Source organism: Phyllostomus discolor, chromosome 6 (genome assembly GCF_004126475.2).
Source record: "Phyllostomus discolor isolate MPI-MPIP mPhyDis1 chromosome 6, mPhyDis1.pri.v3, whole genome shotgun sequence".
NCBI classification, from domain to species: Eukaryota; Metazoa; Chordata; class Mammalia; order Chiroptera; family Phyllostomidae; genus Phyllostomus; species Phyllostomus discolor.
The window spans coordinates 60,728,943-60,746,889 of record NC_040908.2 but is presented as its reverse complement, the minus strand read 5'-3'; the positions used below and the strand labels follow the sequence as shown (position 1 = coordinate 60,746,889).

Below are 17,947 nucleotides of genomic sequence, written 5' to 3'. Positions count from 1 at the left end.
CAGAGAATGAAGGGTTTCGGGGGAGGGGTGTTGTGTCTAACAGTATGGAGAGGTTAAGGTTCAAACTGAAGACTGATGGATTTGCAAAATAGAGAGGTGGGGAAGAGTAGTTCAGTGCAGTGTCAGGTGCAAAAGCTTAATTGGAATACAATAAAGATTGGAACTGGAGGAAATGAGACAGTGAGGCGAGACCATCCTTTAAGGGGTCTTTTTTGAAAGGGCAGAGAAAATGCAGAGGTAGAAGCAGGGGATATGATGCCTAAAGAGAATTATTTATTAAGATGGGAGGTATTGTGGCAGGTTTTTATGCTGTTAGGAATGATCCAATAGAAGAGGAAACATCAGTGATGCAGAAGAGAAACAGGAATGATAAAAGCAAAATCCTTGCCTAGGCAGGAGGGGCTGGGACTCAGTATCCGAGGGGTTACAGAGAGGAGCAGAAACATCTCAGCTACTGCAGGAGGGGAGGTAGATGCAGGTTGTCTGAGACATTTGGAAGATGAGTCAGCTCTGGTGTGATTACTTCTATGTTTTTCAGTGAAATAAGAAGAAAGGTCTGTGGGCCCTCTCTGTATGTCCTCCTTGGAGAAGTGTCCATTCAGGTCCTTTGCCCATTTTTTAATGGAATTGTTTGTCTTCCTGATGTTGAGTCACATGAGTCCTTTACATATTTTGGAGATTCAAACCCTTGTCTGAAGTGTCATTGACAAATATGTCCTCCCATACAGTGGGTTCCCTTTTCATTTTGCTGATGGTTTCTTTAGCTGTGCAGGGGCTTTTTAATTTGATGTAGTCCCACTTGTTTATTTTTTCCTTTGTTTCCCTTTTCCTAGCAGATATATTGGCAAAAATATTTCTTATGTGAGACAACTGAAATTTTACTGCCTATGTTTTCCTCTAGGATTTTTATGGTATCACAACTTATATTTAAGTCTTTTATCCATCTTGAGTTTATTCTAGGTTATGGTGTAAGTTGGTGGTCTAGTTTCATTTTTTTTGCAAGTACTAGTCCAGTTCTCCCAACACCATTTATTGAAGAGACTGTCATACTCAACATCATTAGCCATCACAGAGATGCAAATTAGAACCACAATGAGATATTACCTCACACCTGCCAAAATAGCTATCATTATTAAATCAACCAACAACAAGTGCTGGCAAAGATGTGGAAAAAAGTGAACCCTAGTGTACTCTTTGTGGGAATGCAGAGTGGGTGCAACCACTGTGGAAAACAGCATGTAATTTCCTCAAAAAATTAAAAATTGAACTACCTTTTGACCCAGTGATTCCACTTCTGGGAATATACCCAAAGAATCCTGAAACACCAATTCAAAAGAATATATGCACCCAACATAGCAGTGTTGTTTACAATAGCCAAGATTTGGAAAAAACCTAAGTGCCCATCAGTACATGAGTAGATAAAAAACCTGTGGTACACCTACACAGTGGAATACTACTCAGCATTAAAAAGGAAGGGATTTTTACTTTTTGCAACTGCATGGATGGAACTGAACACTATTATGCTAAGTGAAATAGACCAGTCAATGAAAGACAAATAGCATATGATCTCACTTATAAATGGAACCTAACAAATAAAGTAAACTAACAAGCAAAATAGAACCAGAGGCATAGAAACATGGAATAGACTGACAGCTGCAGGAGAGGAGACGTGGGGACTGGTTGAAAGAAGGTGAAGTGGTTAGACAAAGAACATATATGCATGACCCACGGACATGAATAACAGTGTGGGGATTGACTGTGGAAATGGGGGATGGGTGGGGGAGGGGGTCAAAGGGGGAAAATTGAGACAGCTGTAACAGCATGAATAACAAAATGTTTAACTTTCAAAAAAGAAAAAGAAAAAGAAAGGTCACTGGCTGGGTGTGAGAAATGAGAGGGGATGTTGGCAGTTTGAGGGAAGCTGTGAAGCAGTCAGCCTGGGGTAGGGGTAGAGGGTGACTTGAACAGGGACAAGTATTGAGATTTCCAACAAGTCACAGACACCCATGTACATACAATTCTACCCAGAGATTTGGGGTGACTAGAAATGAAGGGAGGGTGAAGGTCAGAGAATGAGGGGTCCACATGCTACCTTGCACACATTTGGATAAATCCCTCAAGTTAAAGACATAATGGGACTTGGTTGGTGTTGGCAGAAGATCAACACTCATCCTGCTATAGATCTCAACTGAGGCTTCGACTATGTTGTATGCGGTTTGCTTGACAGCTGGTGTGAAGTCACTCAGGAAGCCATTTAAGATAGCCTAGAACCAAAAACATAGGAAGTTAGAATTTTTTCCCACCAAAAATTTACTTTTCAAATGTTGCAGATTTGATTATGAGTTTTCTAATAACAATTAGAAAGCCGAATTTTAATGCGAGGACGTCTGAGGGTTAAACTCTTCCATTCATTTCAGAATATGTTCTCAAGGAGGGGCTCACTCCCGTCTTCTGTGATTGTCTGCTGATGCCTGCGCAGCCAGCATTCATACCTGGCCAGTGAATTTACCATATCTTACTCTCAAGTAACAGAGACAGCTGCTTGCTGTGGATCCAGAGGGTCTTCACGGGGTTCCCAGACTCATCTGGAAATAAACTGAAGTCCTCCCTGATTTTTACAGGTGAAAGACCAACAATTCCCATACACTTCCTTAAAGTGCAACTTACTTGTGAGGACTGACTGCTGTCAGTTTCTCCCGCTCAGTTTACAGCAGCTCCCTGCTCAGATCAGGGACTTGGAAGTCTCCCTTGACATCTCTCATTCCCTGTCTCACAGTCAATTTTGAATACAGTTGTTGAACCTATCTCTTTCCCTTGACATTATCCCATTCCAGCCCCAATTCTTTTTTATCTCAGCTTCTTCACTCCCTCCCTTATTCACTGTTCTCCATTTCCATTCTCATCTCCTTTCAGTTACTTTAATTATACAAATCAGCACTGCACCCCGTCTGTCCATGCTCTGTCCCTACCCAGCCTCCTCACCTTACCTTCTCTCCCCAGTGATTACTGTGTTCCAGCCACCCTGGCCTTACCACCCATGCTCTCCTCTCTCAGGGTCTCTGCCCATGGACCCACCTCCCGCCCCCTCATGTCTGTCTGCTTGGGAGGGACTCTCTCATCCTTTGTGTTTTAGGATGCATGTCATCCCTTCAGAGAGGCCTTCCCTGACTACCCCATTTAAAGTATGTCCTCCATCAGTCTCTTACGGCTTTGTGATCTTCTCAGATACAACTTGCTTCAAAATGGAAGTACATATTTATTAGCTAGCCTCCTGCCCCCAGTTGCTTGGGAAAATCACTACAGATTTGTATAGATAAATTCTCCTCACTATTAACCTTGGAGTTGCTCATGCGAGAAGCCACCGAAATGCGTATCGATGCTTGTAAGTCAGTCCTTGTGATTTTAGACTTAGGGCTCATGGATGAGATTTTTTGAAACAGAAGTATTTGTTTTCAGTGAGCCTCCTGTGGGACATTATTGTTCGCAGTTTATGAAGACTTTCTATTTGAGGTACTTGCTCTCCTAGGCCCCTAATGTGAGTTTAACATTATTCCTATGACCCACATTTTAAGTAGGACTCTTCTGATATATATAAAATAAAAATTTACCATACACATTATATATACATTATATGTAAACTGTCCAGTTTGTTCTCCATAACACAAATACAATTATATATAACTAATATATAACATATTTTATATTAGTTATATATACAAATATTGCTTTATATATACATAATGAACATATCTGTTATATATTAGTTCATTTGTTTGTTATCTATCTCTACGGTGGAAGCCCCACAAGGACAAGGATGAAATCTGTTTTGTTTACAATGATATACCAGTGTCTGGAGCACAGTGAGTACTCAGTAAATACTTCTTTAATGTATAAAGAGCTATTAAACTGATATTTACAAGTTAAAGTAAGCATGTCATGATAGAGTTTAGTGAGGACTGCAGCTTCGTATTCCATTTAAAGGTCTGGCTTACACGACATGTTTGGTACCCGAAAAGCTTCCCCTGAGAATATACATGCAAGGTAGGTCCAGAATTCTCACCATTTAGGGGAAGGATGCTTTGGCCTGAGGACATAATTAGTATTTTCTGGAGTTGATCATAGTTTTCAATTATGGAAACTATGTCGTTATAGCTTTTTATAAATAAACACTAAAATATTAATTGTGGTTTAAGTGTGAATCACTCATAACCATACAAATCCAACCTGTGCAAACTGTAAACTGTAATTAGTGATGTGTTTCCTGCATATCTCTGCTGTAGGAAGCAGGAAGTAGGTAACTGAGTTGCAACAGACTTGCGAAGAAAGTACAGAGATATTACTGATGGTTTTATAATTAATATTTAGAACCTTGTATATACACTAGAACATTAGAAATGCATCTAGAAATATTAGAACATTATATATACACTAGAAATATATATATATATACACACACACACACACACACACACTATTTAGACTCGTAGGCTTCTTTATACAGTAAAATTAAATCAATCTATATGTGTTATTAACAAATGTACTTTGACTTATTGATTTTGCTTTTCTTCAATTCTTGGTTATACCTTGATTCTTTCCCCTCCATACAATGATAAAGGACAGGGAAGGTAGGCTATGAATGCTTGGGCCCTGCTTAGATGAGTTGTGATAAAAAATGAATTTTGGGATGTGTGGATATAGAGCAAGATTTTTTCCTACTACAGGTTGCATATCCTGTTCTGATAATGAGGAAAATGTGCTTCCCCACTTGAATCCAGTGCAACCTGGTACCACCCCCACCCCCAATCTCTCAGCTTTGCTGCATTTCATTTCCATTGTCATCCACAGCTAGTAGAGCTTTAAATATAAGCCTCTAAGTTGCAGTAGGAAGAAGCATTTCCTGCTTTCAGTGTGACAGCTGTGACATACTTGCTCAATGACATTCCTGTTGAGTGACACATTTCCATGGACATGATAATCTCATAGGCAGAGGGAGAAGGCTAATGGTTGGAGGCAATTTCTTTTCCAGGACCCCAGATTCTACCTTTTCCTTCTATATAATGGAAAGCATTTTAGAATGATTAAAAATGATGAGCCCTGACTGATGGCTCAGCAGATTGGGTGTTGTCCTGTAAAGTGAAAGGTCATGGGTTCAATTCCCAGTCAGGGCACATTCCTGGGTTGTGGTCACATGAGGGCAACTAATCAATGTTTCTCTCACACACTGATGTTTCTTTCTCTCTCTTTCTCCCTTTCTTCTTGCCTCTCTAAAAATAAGTAAATAAAATCTTTAAAAAATGATGCTTTTGTTGGAATAACCTTGAATTTGCTTTATTAACATATGAAATAATTTGCAAACTTAGCACTTCATCATCAGGCATAAGTTCCTTGGCACATCCCTCACTACTGATCATATCAAAAAAATGTGTCAGGATAGCACAGCTGGGAGTCATTTCAAGCTTCTAAACATATATGTAAGGGTTCTCAATACAAAAGGAGGGAACTTAATACAAATCTTCTGATGCGTGTGTTGGCCCCCACTACCCACTTCATGTCTGTTCTACAATTGGCACTTATTAGAGCTCCTGTCCTTTCATATTCTAAAGTACTCTCCAAAAGTTTCAAAATGTGGCAGTGCTTGTAATCTATTTTGGTATTAGTTTCTAGACAACTTATTGGAACTATTTCAAACTGATTAAAATAATTTCCTATGTATGTAAGCTATTTCAATGTGAAAACCAGTTTCCACGTCCTCATAGTTATGTTTGTGCTGGCTCTGCTCCTTTCTGTCCTCCAAGGGTGCCCATTGGCAGGGGAGGCTGATGCTGCAAATGCAGAGGCTCACAGCATCCCTGGCCCTCTTTGATTCCTAGTGGTTACCACCAAAGTCAGCTTCTCCAGACCTAACTGTCCCTTAACTGTCTCATTCTACCTGTACACGTCATCACTTCCTGCTTCTGTGAATGCATTCACCCATGTACCTTGTCCCCAGGATCTCCTCCTCCCTGTGCATTCCCATCATCCAGGACTCAGCTCACAGACTATCTTCTCTGAGCAGCTTTTGCTAGTTGGTCATGGTGTGCTTGCTTTAGCCATGCTGTTTCATTCCCCCCTATCATTTTATTTAAAATAATGCCTCCCATTTATGGAGCACTTCTGCTGAGCACTCACAGGATAGGCACAGTTCTTCACCCCAACTGAAGGATGAGGAAGTAGTTCTTAGGAAGGTTGTACAGGTGGGAGAAATACGTGTGGTTGTTTTTACTGGAGGCAGTGGTGGCTCTGGAGGTGATGAATTCTGAGTTGTGCTGAGCTTGGGCTTGTGGGCAGTACTGGGGTTGCATCTGGTGGGCACGTGGACACATTGACCTGGTGGTCAGGCAGGACATAAACACAGAGGTGGGGGGCTGGGCAGTGGATGAGATCTGCTGAGAACTGTGTGCAGAATACTAAAACACAAGGGCCCAGGCTACAGCTTTCTTTAAAGGTAGGGGCTGCGTTTCGACAACCTTTCTGCATTCCTAAAACTATCTCTGAGACCACAAACACAGCGGGCCATGATGTAAATGCTTGTCAGCTACCACCCAGAGGCCCTGTGTTTCCCTGGCTTCTGCTCGGGAAAGGGACAGATGGGCTTGCTAGAAACACACAGCTTTGATCGTGGCAGGTGGGAACAGATATGTTTTCTTTTTCCCTCTTGCCTAAATTTAAATCCACACTTACCTGAAAAATCTGTTTCAAACTGTGCTCTGAGGGCATGGGGAGACACAGCATGCTGAAGTGTCGGATGAAGCGGGGGGTGACAGGGTTGCGGCCACCGCCTGGAGGTGCACATGCTGATACAATAGTTACGTCCTGTCAGGGAAAAAGCCACTTGGGTCACTCAGCAAAGGAAGAGGTGGGATCTGTCCATCCCAACAGCAGGGTTCAGAACCAATAACTTTTGAGGGCCTGTCCCCTTCCCTGCATTGCATTACATTTTCCTACACAATATCTGACTGATCTTCATAACCACCCCAGGAGATCATGATTGTTACCCCTATTTTTTAGATAAAACAAGAAAGCCCTGGGTAGTTAAGTTGCTCAAGGTCACTCAACTAACTCATCTGCCTTATATAAATGCTCCTATTTAAAAATTGAATCTTAAAAAATTAAAAGACTTTTTATCTTAAGTTAAACTATATCCATTCAACAAATACTAAGTATAGTCGATTCTCATTATTTGTGGTTGTTGTGTTCTATAAAGTTGCCAGGAACACTGAATTAGCATGCATTGAATAATTGCTCCTTCGGGGAAATACATGATTAGGTTCCTTGAAGTCTCTGGTCACATCTTGAACAACAGAGCAGCACACAACATTGCAGTTGCCTCTCTCTGGTCATGCCTCCTCTCTAGTCCACTCCTCCGCTGCAGTCAAGCAGATCTTTCCATAGCATTTACTTTGGTGGCTCCCCATCACTTAGAGGATAAACCCACATTTCCCATCGTTGGAACCATGGCCCCTTGGCTGACCTCTGTATCTCCTGCTGCCTTAGTGCTCACATTCCACACCACTGTGGTGTCCCACATCCCCTGCCTCTGAGCTGCAAGATGCTCCCTTTCCTTCTTTTGCCATGTTCTGCCTGCAGAAAAACCTGTTCTGACCTCACCTCCTCTGGGAAGGCTCCTCTCATCCTCAACCCACCCCCATCCCTGCTTCCTTCCTGTCTCTCTCCATTTATCACCCTTTCTTATAGATGCATGCCCATCTACCCTCCAAAGCTGGGGCCTATGGGAGGTGGGGGCTGTCTCACTTGTCCATGAATCTCCTGAAGCAAGTGTGACAAGACCTCAGTGTGCACTGATGAACTGAATCACACACACAAAACACTGAAGCCATAGGTTGTAGGCTAAGTTGTGCCTTTCTTCCCCTCCTCCTGGCCAATCATATGTTGAAGCCCTAATGTGACTGAATTTGGAGACAGGGTCTTTAAAGAAGTAATTAATTTACGATGAGGTCATGAGGGTAGGCCCTAACCCAGTGTGGTCAGTGTCCTTATAAGGAGGAGATTTGAACACAGACAAGTGCAGAGGAAAGATTATGAGAAGACCTAAGGAGTAGACAGCCATCTGTAAACCAAAGAGAGAGGCCTCAGAATAATCCAACCCTGGTGACATCTTGATCTCAAACTTCTAGCCTCTGGAATTGTGAGAAAATAGATTTTTGTTGTTTGAGTTACTTTGTTATAGCAACCAAAGGAAACTAACACACCAGTGGTTTTCAACTGGTGTGCCACAAGAATTTTTAAAATATGCAATATCTGACTGTTTAGTAGGAGTGCTGACCTCTTTTCCCTTAGGTTGTCAAATAACAAGATGACAGCAGCCAACACAACAATAGCTGTCAGTGTGAATGCTCTGTCTTGAACCATAAATGTGTAGGTCGTACAATAGGGCTGCATCTTCTTCTTGGTCACATTGCATAATAAATTTGTGTCTGTTTGGTTCATTCTTTGAGCCAGAAATCTTTATACACAAGTATAGGCACCAGATTTTTTAAAAAGTCACTTTGGAGCAAAAAGCGTAGGCAATTACTATTATTATTATTTTTTTGTAAATCAATCAGAATTATACCTGTTTTTATCAGATTGAAAAAATATAATAATTTTTTGGTGTGCTGCAGAATTTTAGTGATTGGTTTATGTGTACTATGAGGTGAAAAAAGGTGGAAGATCACTATAATGTACCACATTACCTTGCTGTTTAAATGTAAACAAATTTTAAACCTAAAGTAACCTGTATGTCTTTCCAAAAGAGTTTGTTTCTGTCATAAAATCCACCAAAATCTTGATACTGCCGAAGTAATTCAATTGGAGGCTGAGAGCCATAGCGATCCAGTCTGGGCATATTTAAATCATCAACAAAAATCACAACATGCTTGTTTCCTGGTGCTCCTGGGGAATTAAGATGAATTTAATTTAAGAATCAAGATTTGCTTTTGGCAAATATAAAACTAACTTTAGGTAAGGCTTGGACTCAACAAACACCCTGCAGGTCACAATAAGCTCAGTCCTCTCAGGAGTGAGGAGGGCCCAGCAGAGTCCTGCCTGAGGAGGAGAGACCTCCCTCTGGCTCCACCCAAGCCCCTGCAGGGAGATGTGGACCTAGCCAGGTGTCCACATTGTCCCAGGGTCCCTCACCCTCATTCTCAGAGGTGCACAATGATGCCCACTCTCTAGGTAGGTCTTGACCTTTCTCAATCCTAGCCACTCCCACTGAGCATGGGGTTGGGAAGGTCATTTTCTTTTCATAGTAGGAGGCAGCAGATCTCCAAAATCTTCTTCATATAAATGCTATCACACCACAGTCTACAGGAAATATAGGGCTAGATATTAAAAAACATCCTGATGATATCAAAGTGAAATCCAGTACAGTGGAGCTGGACCATGCTATATCTTACTTAAAGAAAATCAATATACACGCTTTTCAGGGGAGAAAGGAGAACAATGTAAGCAGAGATGACTCAACCCTGTCATCAAACGCTTGACATTTCCAAGGTAACTGAGCCAAACCCCATGTCCCATTCCATTCCCCAGTCCCTGAAAACCAAGAAGCAAGACAGAAGGTGGGAAGAGGTTCTAAGAAAGACTGGCATCCACTGCCTGTGCCCACCTGAGCAGGAAGAATGGAGCGGAGAGGTTGCAGTGAAGCAGCTGGTATCCCCACAGCTGGGCATAGCAGGGCCTATTAGATGATGGACAATGTGGAAGGCAGCTAGGGACTGAGTTGAGCTCTGGCTAGTATTCCACCCAGGAGGGCTTGAGTGGGTGAGTGGGCCTCAGAAGGCAAAGGCTGCAGGATGTACTGCTGGAGGGTGGGATCGAGGGAGCTGAGACCCTGATTCCCAGCATCAGGGAACCTTCCAATGGGGAGGTCTTTCGGAAGTCCCTCAGAGAGCCAGCTCCTGGAAGCCCACCACGCAGATAGCATGGATAGGCATTTAGCACCGGTCAGAGAAGCAGGGATGATCCACACAGAGGCCCACTAAACACCTGGTAGGGAGAGGACACTTGTCCTTCCCTCTCCTCCTCCCACTCCAACACATCAGAGCCTCCTGGATGGGGGGCAGGCCAGGTGAGAGAGCGGCCATGCCCGTCCCCACCTCCAGCACCTGCAGCCATAAGCCTGGCTTATGACACAAGGGAGGAAGAGCTTTTGGTTGGGTTTGGGATTGAAGCTTTACATTGAACCAGCCTCGAAATAATAGAAAGTGACCAAAAAGCTATGCTATTTATCTAAGGAGTTAATAAGGAGGGGTAAGAGAGATGCCACTAAGCCTGGCTGAAAATGTGGACTTAAGAAATGCTGAGTTGAAGATGATGGTAGAAGTAAACTATTTGCTTGCTAACAGGGAGATATCTAGATATACAGCACAGGAAAGAATGCTGTTAATGAAATCACCTTTACAATTAAATTATGTGAAGAAAATATCCAATTGTAATTTTATTACATGCACTGTTATTTTTGTGAATTAATTTGTGTGAGGCAGCTGAAAATAATTCTTACCTAGAATATTTTTTCTTTTCTTTTCCAGTTTTGACTCAATGATTTCTTGTGTTCTTGCAGATGAAGTTTGAGCAGAAAAATTTAGATAAACAGGAACATAGCCAGCTGATTCTTGAATTTTACTTAGCAATCCTTTTGCAATAACAGACTTTAAATTTAAACAAATGTTAATGATTTCACATTCAATATAATATCTTTCAATAGTCCTTATCAGTAACAATTTGCTACAATGAATACGAAATAAGATAATTGGAGAGGGGTTAAAGCCAGATTTAAATGTCTGTCTTTCTCTTCTTGGAGATTCCATTTAATTATATTTGAGCCAAAGAACTATTCTAATCATTTATCTGAGCAAAAAGTTTTTATTTTAGCTTGAAGCCAAAGTTGGTTACTATCCAAGTCAATTTAATAGCAAGAATCATCCAAAGGGCCCAAACCTCTTGTAGAATGAATTTAGAAATGAAGTGGTGAATCCCCTCGTATGTGGACTCCCCTTAAAACCAACAGGATCTTAAAGCCAATCAGCGTTCTCCTCTAGACTCTGTCTAAACACCATTGCTGTGTTAGGTAGAAGGAAATGGGCAGGGGGCAGGGATAGAGTGACCTTTATCAATAATCTATTGCAGACACAAACTGCTTTGGCCAGCGCCTACCAGGGATGCAACATAAAAGCCCCAAACACCAAATATTGGTCCCCAGGATCCTCTGGTTTATATAGTATTGGCACCAAGAATTTATTCAGAAACTAACAAACTGAGGAGTAATTCCCAAGATCACTATAGAGTCAGCATAGTGACATTCTTCTCGAAAAAATAATTGAAATTCAAAATAATTTTCCTTAAGAAATAATGTGTTATTTATGGGGTTTACAACTCTAAGTCCACCACACCTTCATTTTGGGAGAGAGCTTCTTGTTTGGGGAAGATTTCCTACCTTGCCAACCCCAGTCATTCCAGTAAATAATACTGAATGCCTGACCGCCAGTAGTTTTTCCATTAGGTACCCAAAGCGCACTGTGTCAACTGTGGGCACAAGCATTTCAAAAAATGGAATATCTCGGTTGTACTTGAAGGTGGGTATGATTCTTTCCCAGGGGTCCAGACGTTTGGTGTCGAAGTCCATGTGAACGCTCCACAGGTCGCCAGAAGTGGGAAGCTAAAGTAAGGAATTAAGCACTGCTTTCAAAAGGATTGTCACACGGCAATAGAAATATTCATGCAAAAACAAAAACAGTCAAGAACCTGAATGGATTTGGAATTTTTTCTTTGTAGAGAAGCAGTTGTATTAGTGTGAGAATTTAATTCTTTAAACATAATCGTGCAACATAGTGCATGAAAAAATCTGATATATTGAATATATTAAAACCCCATATTAGAATTGTAAAGTATTTTCAATTCAATTCAACATTCAGGGACTTAACTTGTGACACATATTGTGCTTGGTGCTGGGGTCAAGTGCTGGATGAGACCAGAACTCTGCCAGAACTCTGTCATGGGGGACACAGGACATTACTTAGTACCCATGGAGAAAAAGTTCTAATGGACTTTAGTGCACACACAGAGGAGGGATGGCTCACTTCTACTACCAGGTGGTTGAAGGCTTCTAAGAGGTGCTAATGCTACAGCTCTGACTTGAAGGACAAGCAAGAGTCAGATGGTCAAAGAAGGAATGGGATGGGGATGGGGAAGCAGGGGTCAGGGTTCAGGTTTAGAGAACAGGTCAGGAGGTTGAAGCCATTGAAAGTGCCATGTGTGCTGGGAACTAAGAGGGCACTACACACAGTGAGAGGTGAGTCAGGGAATACAGACAGGGTGCAGGTTATGAAAAGCCTCACTTGTTAGAGTTTGGAGCAAGAGTTCTGCAAAGGATTCTAAGTAGGTGGGTGAGTGATTAGATTGCATTTCAGAAGGTTCATTCTGATAGCCGTGTAAAGCAGTGCTGTTTCACAATCATTTGACAGTGACTCAGTGAGAAATCCATTTGAAAAGGTGACCTAGTAATACATATACGTGTGTGTACAAATATGTACGATATTTACTCCTACTATCTGCAATTCACTCTATTTCCTATTCTATTCTATTTTTTAAAAAAAGCATTTGAGGTATAATACCCTTCATCAGATTTTAAGAATCCAGTACAAAGAGTTTTATGAATCTAAATTTCAATGTAACCATCCCTAGATCTCATTACAGAACATGTATTGAGATACATTCCAGCTCCCCAGAAAGCTCCTTTCTTCCCTTTCCCTGTCAGTAGCAGTCACACCTGCATCCTCCTCCTCTGAGGTAAGTCACTAGCTTATCTGTCTGACCTACTTGCCTACGCTTGTACTAATGTTGCACTTTGATTATTGTTGCTTTATATAAGGAGTCCCCAGCCCCCAGGGTTGTGGACTGGTACCGATCCATGGCCTGTTAGGAACCAGGGCACACAGCAGGAAGTGAGCAGTGGTCAAGCGAGTGAAACTTCACTAGCATTACCACCTGAGCTCTGCTTCCTGTCTCCCCTCCCATCACCCACCCCCCACCCCCCAATGCCCATGGAAAAGTTGTCTTCTGAGAAGCCAGTTCCTAGTGCCAAAATGGTTGGGGACTGCTGCTTTGTAATCTTGAATTCTTTAAATCATATAGCTTAAGCCCTCCAAATTTGTTTTCCTTCCTTAAGACTCTCTGTATTATTATAGGTCTTTTACATTTTCATATAAATTTTATAATGGGATTGCCAATTTCCATTTAAAAGTCTATTAGGGTTATGTAATTGGAATTATCTTGCATTTTCAGAATATCCTGGAAGGACTGTCCTCTTAATAATGAGTATTCTAACCCATGAACATAATATATCTCTATTTATTTAGATCTTTTACAATTTCTCTTGGTAATATTTTGTAGTTTGTAGTATAGAAGACTTTCATATCTTTCACTAGGTTTATTCCCAAGTATTAGATATTTTATTACAATTAAAGACACTGTTTTAAAATTTCATTTTTGAACTTTCTGTGGACCTTGTATCCAATGATCTTGCTAATTTACTTATTAATTCTAATCATTTATTTGTAGATTCTTTAACATTTTCTACTATTCAGTTACTTTTTCCTACAGATAATGACATTTTAATTTCTTCCTTTCCAAATTTTGTTTTATTTCTTTTTCTTGCCTTATTGTACTAGCTAGGAGCTCCAGCATAGTGTTGACTAAAAGTTGTGATAGTGGCTATCTCATCTCTAAAAACTGAATTGTGAGTCTTTCAACTGATTTCAAAACCTATTAATAGATTGTAACCTGTAATTTTAAAAGACACTGGCATAGAGGTGAGTTAGATAGGACTGAACCACAGGCAAGGGAATAATAGGCTATTTTAACAACCCAGAAAAGAAACTGAATTATTCAGAGGCAATGAGAATGAAGAGATGAGGACATATTTGAAAAAACATAATTAGAAGAAAAAGTTTGCTCAACTTAGTGTTTCATTGGCTATGGAAAGGTGAGAAAAGAAAGAAGAATCGATACCACTCTGAATTCTGGCTGGTACTGGAAGGCTGTAAGTCCTCTCTCTGAGGAACTGGGCCTCAGAGACAGGAAGGGAGGGAGAAAGAGATGGAGAGAAACATCAAAGTGATAGAGAAACTTCCACCAGTTGCCTCTCGACATGCCCTAAACAGGGAACAAACCTGCAACGTAGGCATGTGCCCTGACCAGGAATCAAACCAGTGACCTTTCTCCTTGTGGGACAATGCCCAAGCAACTGAGACACTGGTTAGAACATAGGGCTCAGACTCTTGATGTAGGGTTGTTTTTTATTTCTGGCAACTTTTAACTTTGACATAATTTAAAACTTACATATAAGTTAAAAGAATAGTACAAAGAAATTTCATATATTCTTTATCTAGATTAACTGAGTATTCACATTTTGCCCATTTGCCTTATTATCTAGCTCTCATTCTGTGAGAGTTGGTTGTATATACTATTTCACATTTTAAATACTTTGTTGTGTATTTCCTAAAGAGCAGGGATTTTTTTTATATGACCGCAGTAGAATGATCAAAATCAGGAAACTGAGTACTGATGTTATTTACTTTATATTCCATATTCGAATACTGCCAATAGTTTTTTTGTAATTAAAAAATTTTAATTGATTTTTAGAGAGAGGAGAAGGGAGGGAGAGAAACATCAATGAGACACCCCTACCAGGGACAGAACCTGCAACCTAGGCATGTGTCCTGACCAGGAATCAAAACTGTGACTTTTGGTTTATGGGATGACACTCCAACCAACTAAGTCACACCAGCCAGGGCTGCTAATAGTTTTAATAATGTCAGTTACAGCCCTATTTTTTCAAGTCTAGGATCCAATCCAGGATAATGTGTATATGTTCCATTTAGTTATATCTCTTTGGTCTTTTCATCTGGAAAAGTCTTCCAGCTTTCTTTGTCTCCCATATCAGACATTTTTGAAAAATATAGCTCAGTTTATTTTATAAAGTGTTTATGTGTTTGGGCATTCCAGGTATATCCTCACCAATAGATTCAGGTTATGAATTTTTGAAAGGAATACCTCAGAAGCAACGTTGTATCCTTATCTGTGTGCCAGGTCAGGCAGCATAGGTTAGTCCTGATATTGATAACATTAAATAGATCACTTAGTTAGGTGGTATCTACAAGGATTTTTACTGCAACGATACTATTTTTATTTTATCTGGACTGCAATTAAGCAGTGATTTGTAGGCGGTACTTTGAAATTATGTATATATTTTTTTTATTTCAATCATTGTTCAAGTACAGTTTTGTATATTTTTAAACAAAACTTCACATACTAGTTTCAGTATACATTGACAATTTTTGCCTAAACCAATTATTACCATTAAAAGTTGCAAAATAATGATTTTCTGACTCCATATTTTCTCTTCTACAGGTTAGTTGGTATTCTACTGTAAGGAAGAGCTCTTCCTTCTCCTCCATGAATTTATTTCTTCATGTATATTTTATTATCAGTATGGACTCACAGGTTTTTATTGCTTTCAAAGCCTTGTAACCCCATACCTTTGTTTATTTTGATGCTCAAATATGCCCAGATTTGGCTAGTGGGAGCCCCTTCAAACTGGCTCTTTTGACATGTCCCATTGTTCTTTGAGCACTTCTTTAGTATCTGACATAAGAAAATGTTCTAGTCTCACTTTGCACTTTCCCTGCCCCAGTCTTGGAATTACCTGTTTCACTAAGGAGGTTTAGTTCCCTTTTGTGGAGAAGAGTATTTAGAAATTAGCATACTGGGTCTGCATGTTGCCATTGAGGTGTTATTGCTTCTAGTTCTTCTCAGCACACAGAACTATGAAATTTGTATATGTGCAGATACACAAATACACATAATGGAATCCATGAGTAACAATATTTCTGATTCTAATCTAATAACAAAGTGCATTCAAATCTTTCTCTTTCCATATTTATAATCCCTTCTCTAACAGTGAGAAAACTATTTGCCATTATCCTCAATTTATTTATTTATTTGCTCAATCTTAGAATCTATAGAAAGGAGTTTCAGAATTGCTAAACTGTAACACTGTGAAGGATAAGTTTACTAACTCAAATTCAATACCCATTTCTTAGTATGAAAATTTTTTATAGTTTTATACCTTAATTTGTTCATATGGCTAGGAGAGGACTCCTAAAAAAATTAGTACAATAAATTTTATCTATAGTAAAAAAGAATGAATGATTTTAGAAACTCTCTTAGTGAAGAATTTATATTTGCAGAACTAAGGCTTTTAAAGTTTTAGTCTTGCAGTTTAGTTTTAATGGTTTAGAGTTAATATGTTAAAATTAACTGTATTGGGCTCTTACCCTGGAATCAGGATTGTCATCAAACTGTGTTCTAATAAATGTATCAAAAGAATCCAAGTAGCTTTCAGTTAGATTTCCACCCAAAGACCATAAATAACAGAATATAAAAGTCTGACATAGTACCGTGTTCAGTTTTGTTTGTTCCTAAAAGAACAAAGAGAAAGAACTTTAATGTTTTAGGTTAACACAAAAAGAACCTTAAATTGCAAAGTCAAAAAACTGTTTTTCTTTTTCTGTAGATTCATGCATTTTTAAAAGGGCAGAGTGTGTTTCTTATATTTCATTGGATGGTTCACAAAGTGATGTTTTATAGTAGTACAAATTTAAATACTCTGATGAGAAAGTGGATGGCAAGGAGTGTCCAAAAAAAAAAAAATCTCAAGGTTGTTTTTCAACTGACCAGGGTAACTCTGTTTGTGCCTGCATGAAGGTATTTAAGCAGCTGCTGACAGACACATATTAGAAATATGTTGCAGACTGTATGAGAATTTAAACATTGAGTATAAGAGTAAACTGTAGGTTCTCTAACATTTTTTCCAACTTTTAGATTCTGTTAATCTATTCACAGTCAGTAGTCCCTGGAAAAATTAACCTGAAAATCAAATGATCATATTGCAGAAAATTTGGAGTTAGTTATTTGCAAAGGAGCTATACAATAATCTCATTTGCTAGCTTTATAGCAGTAGTAAAACCCTTCATACCATTGTCAAATTAATTCCATCTTTTCCAAATATCAAAGACTCCAATAAGCAACAGAGTGTAGTAACTTTGCTAATGTCTACTTGTGGGATGGCTTGGCTGCATTTTTTATTGACAAAGTTTAAACCATCATCAACATAACGTTGGAAAAGGTTCAATATATATTCTTGGGTTTCTTCATTCAGCTGAAAATAAAACAAATAATATTTTAGTGAGGCCAGGTGAAATGTGTAATTAAGTTTAGAAATGGGTTGGTTCACATTTTTATATTGCAATGTATTTTGTGACTTTTAGACTAAAGGGTATAAATATAATAAGACAAAAATAAATAACATTTTAAGAAGCCTCCTGTGACTTGGGACACGTGGGGAGATTTTGGGTGGCAGATGATGTCTTACACCTTGATCTGGTAATGGGGACACAGGTGTTTATTTAATAATCATTTGTTAAACTGTCGATATGTATTTCATCTAGTCTGCTATATTGATATCTCTAACAATTAGAACTGATGAAAAAGAACCACAAAAGAAGACATTAAAAATATCTATGTAAGGTAGTAGAAATAGCTTCCAAAGATTTTAAAAAGAATGTAGCCCCTCACCATTCCTATTCCACATTGTACTGCAAGTCCAAGCGAATGCAGTAGGATATGAATGGTATACAGATTGGAAAGGAAGAAATAAAATTGTCTTTGTTCACAAATGACGTGATTGTCTGTCAATCCCAAAGAACTGACCAAAAAATCCTGCAACTAATAAGCAGGTTTAGTGAGTCTGCAGTATAGAAGGTTAACATATGAAAATCAATTGCTTCCCTATACACCAGCAGTGAGCAACTGGAATTTTAAATGAAAAACAAAACATGATTTATAT

The 17,947-nt window shown here is 39.5% G+C and overlaps 1 protein-coding gene across 2 annotated transcripts in view; it reads right to left on the bottom strand.

Moving 5' to 3' along the window:
• Positions 1–17,947, bottom strand: part of DNAH6 (dynein axonemal heavy chain 6) — a 259,454-nt gene that overhangs the window by 123,394 nt on the left and 118,113 nt on the right. The window contains exons 36-42 of one of the 2 annotated variants that reach the window (XM_036028222.1): positions 17,078–17,260; positions 16,377–16,520; positions 11,477–11,698; positions 10,544–10,691; positions 8,774–8,931; positions 6,721–6,852; positions 2,093–2,264 (exon numbers count right to left, since the gene is read on the bottom strand). In XM_036028222.1, coding sequence (XP_035884115.1) covers positions 2,093–2,264; positions 6,721–6,852; positions 8,774–8,931; positions 10,544–10,691; positions 11,477–11,698; positions 16,377–16,520; positions 17,078–17,260 — 1,159 coding nt within the window. The remainder of the gene's footprint in view (positions 1–2,092; positions 2,265–6,720; positions 6,853–8,773; positions 8,932–10,543; positions 10,692–11,476; positions 11,699–16,376; positions 16,521–17,077; positions 17,261–17,947) is intronic. The other variant, XM_036028224.1, reaches the window with a different exon arrangement.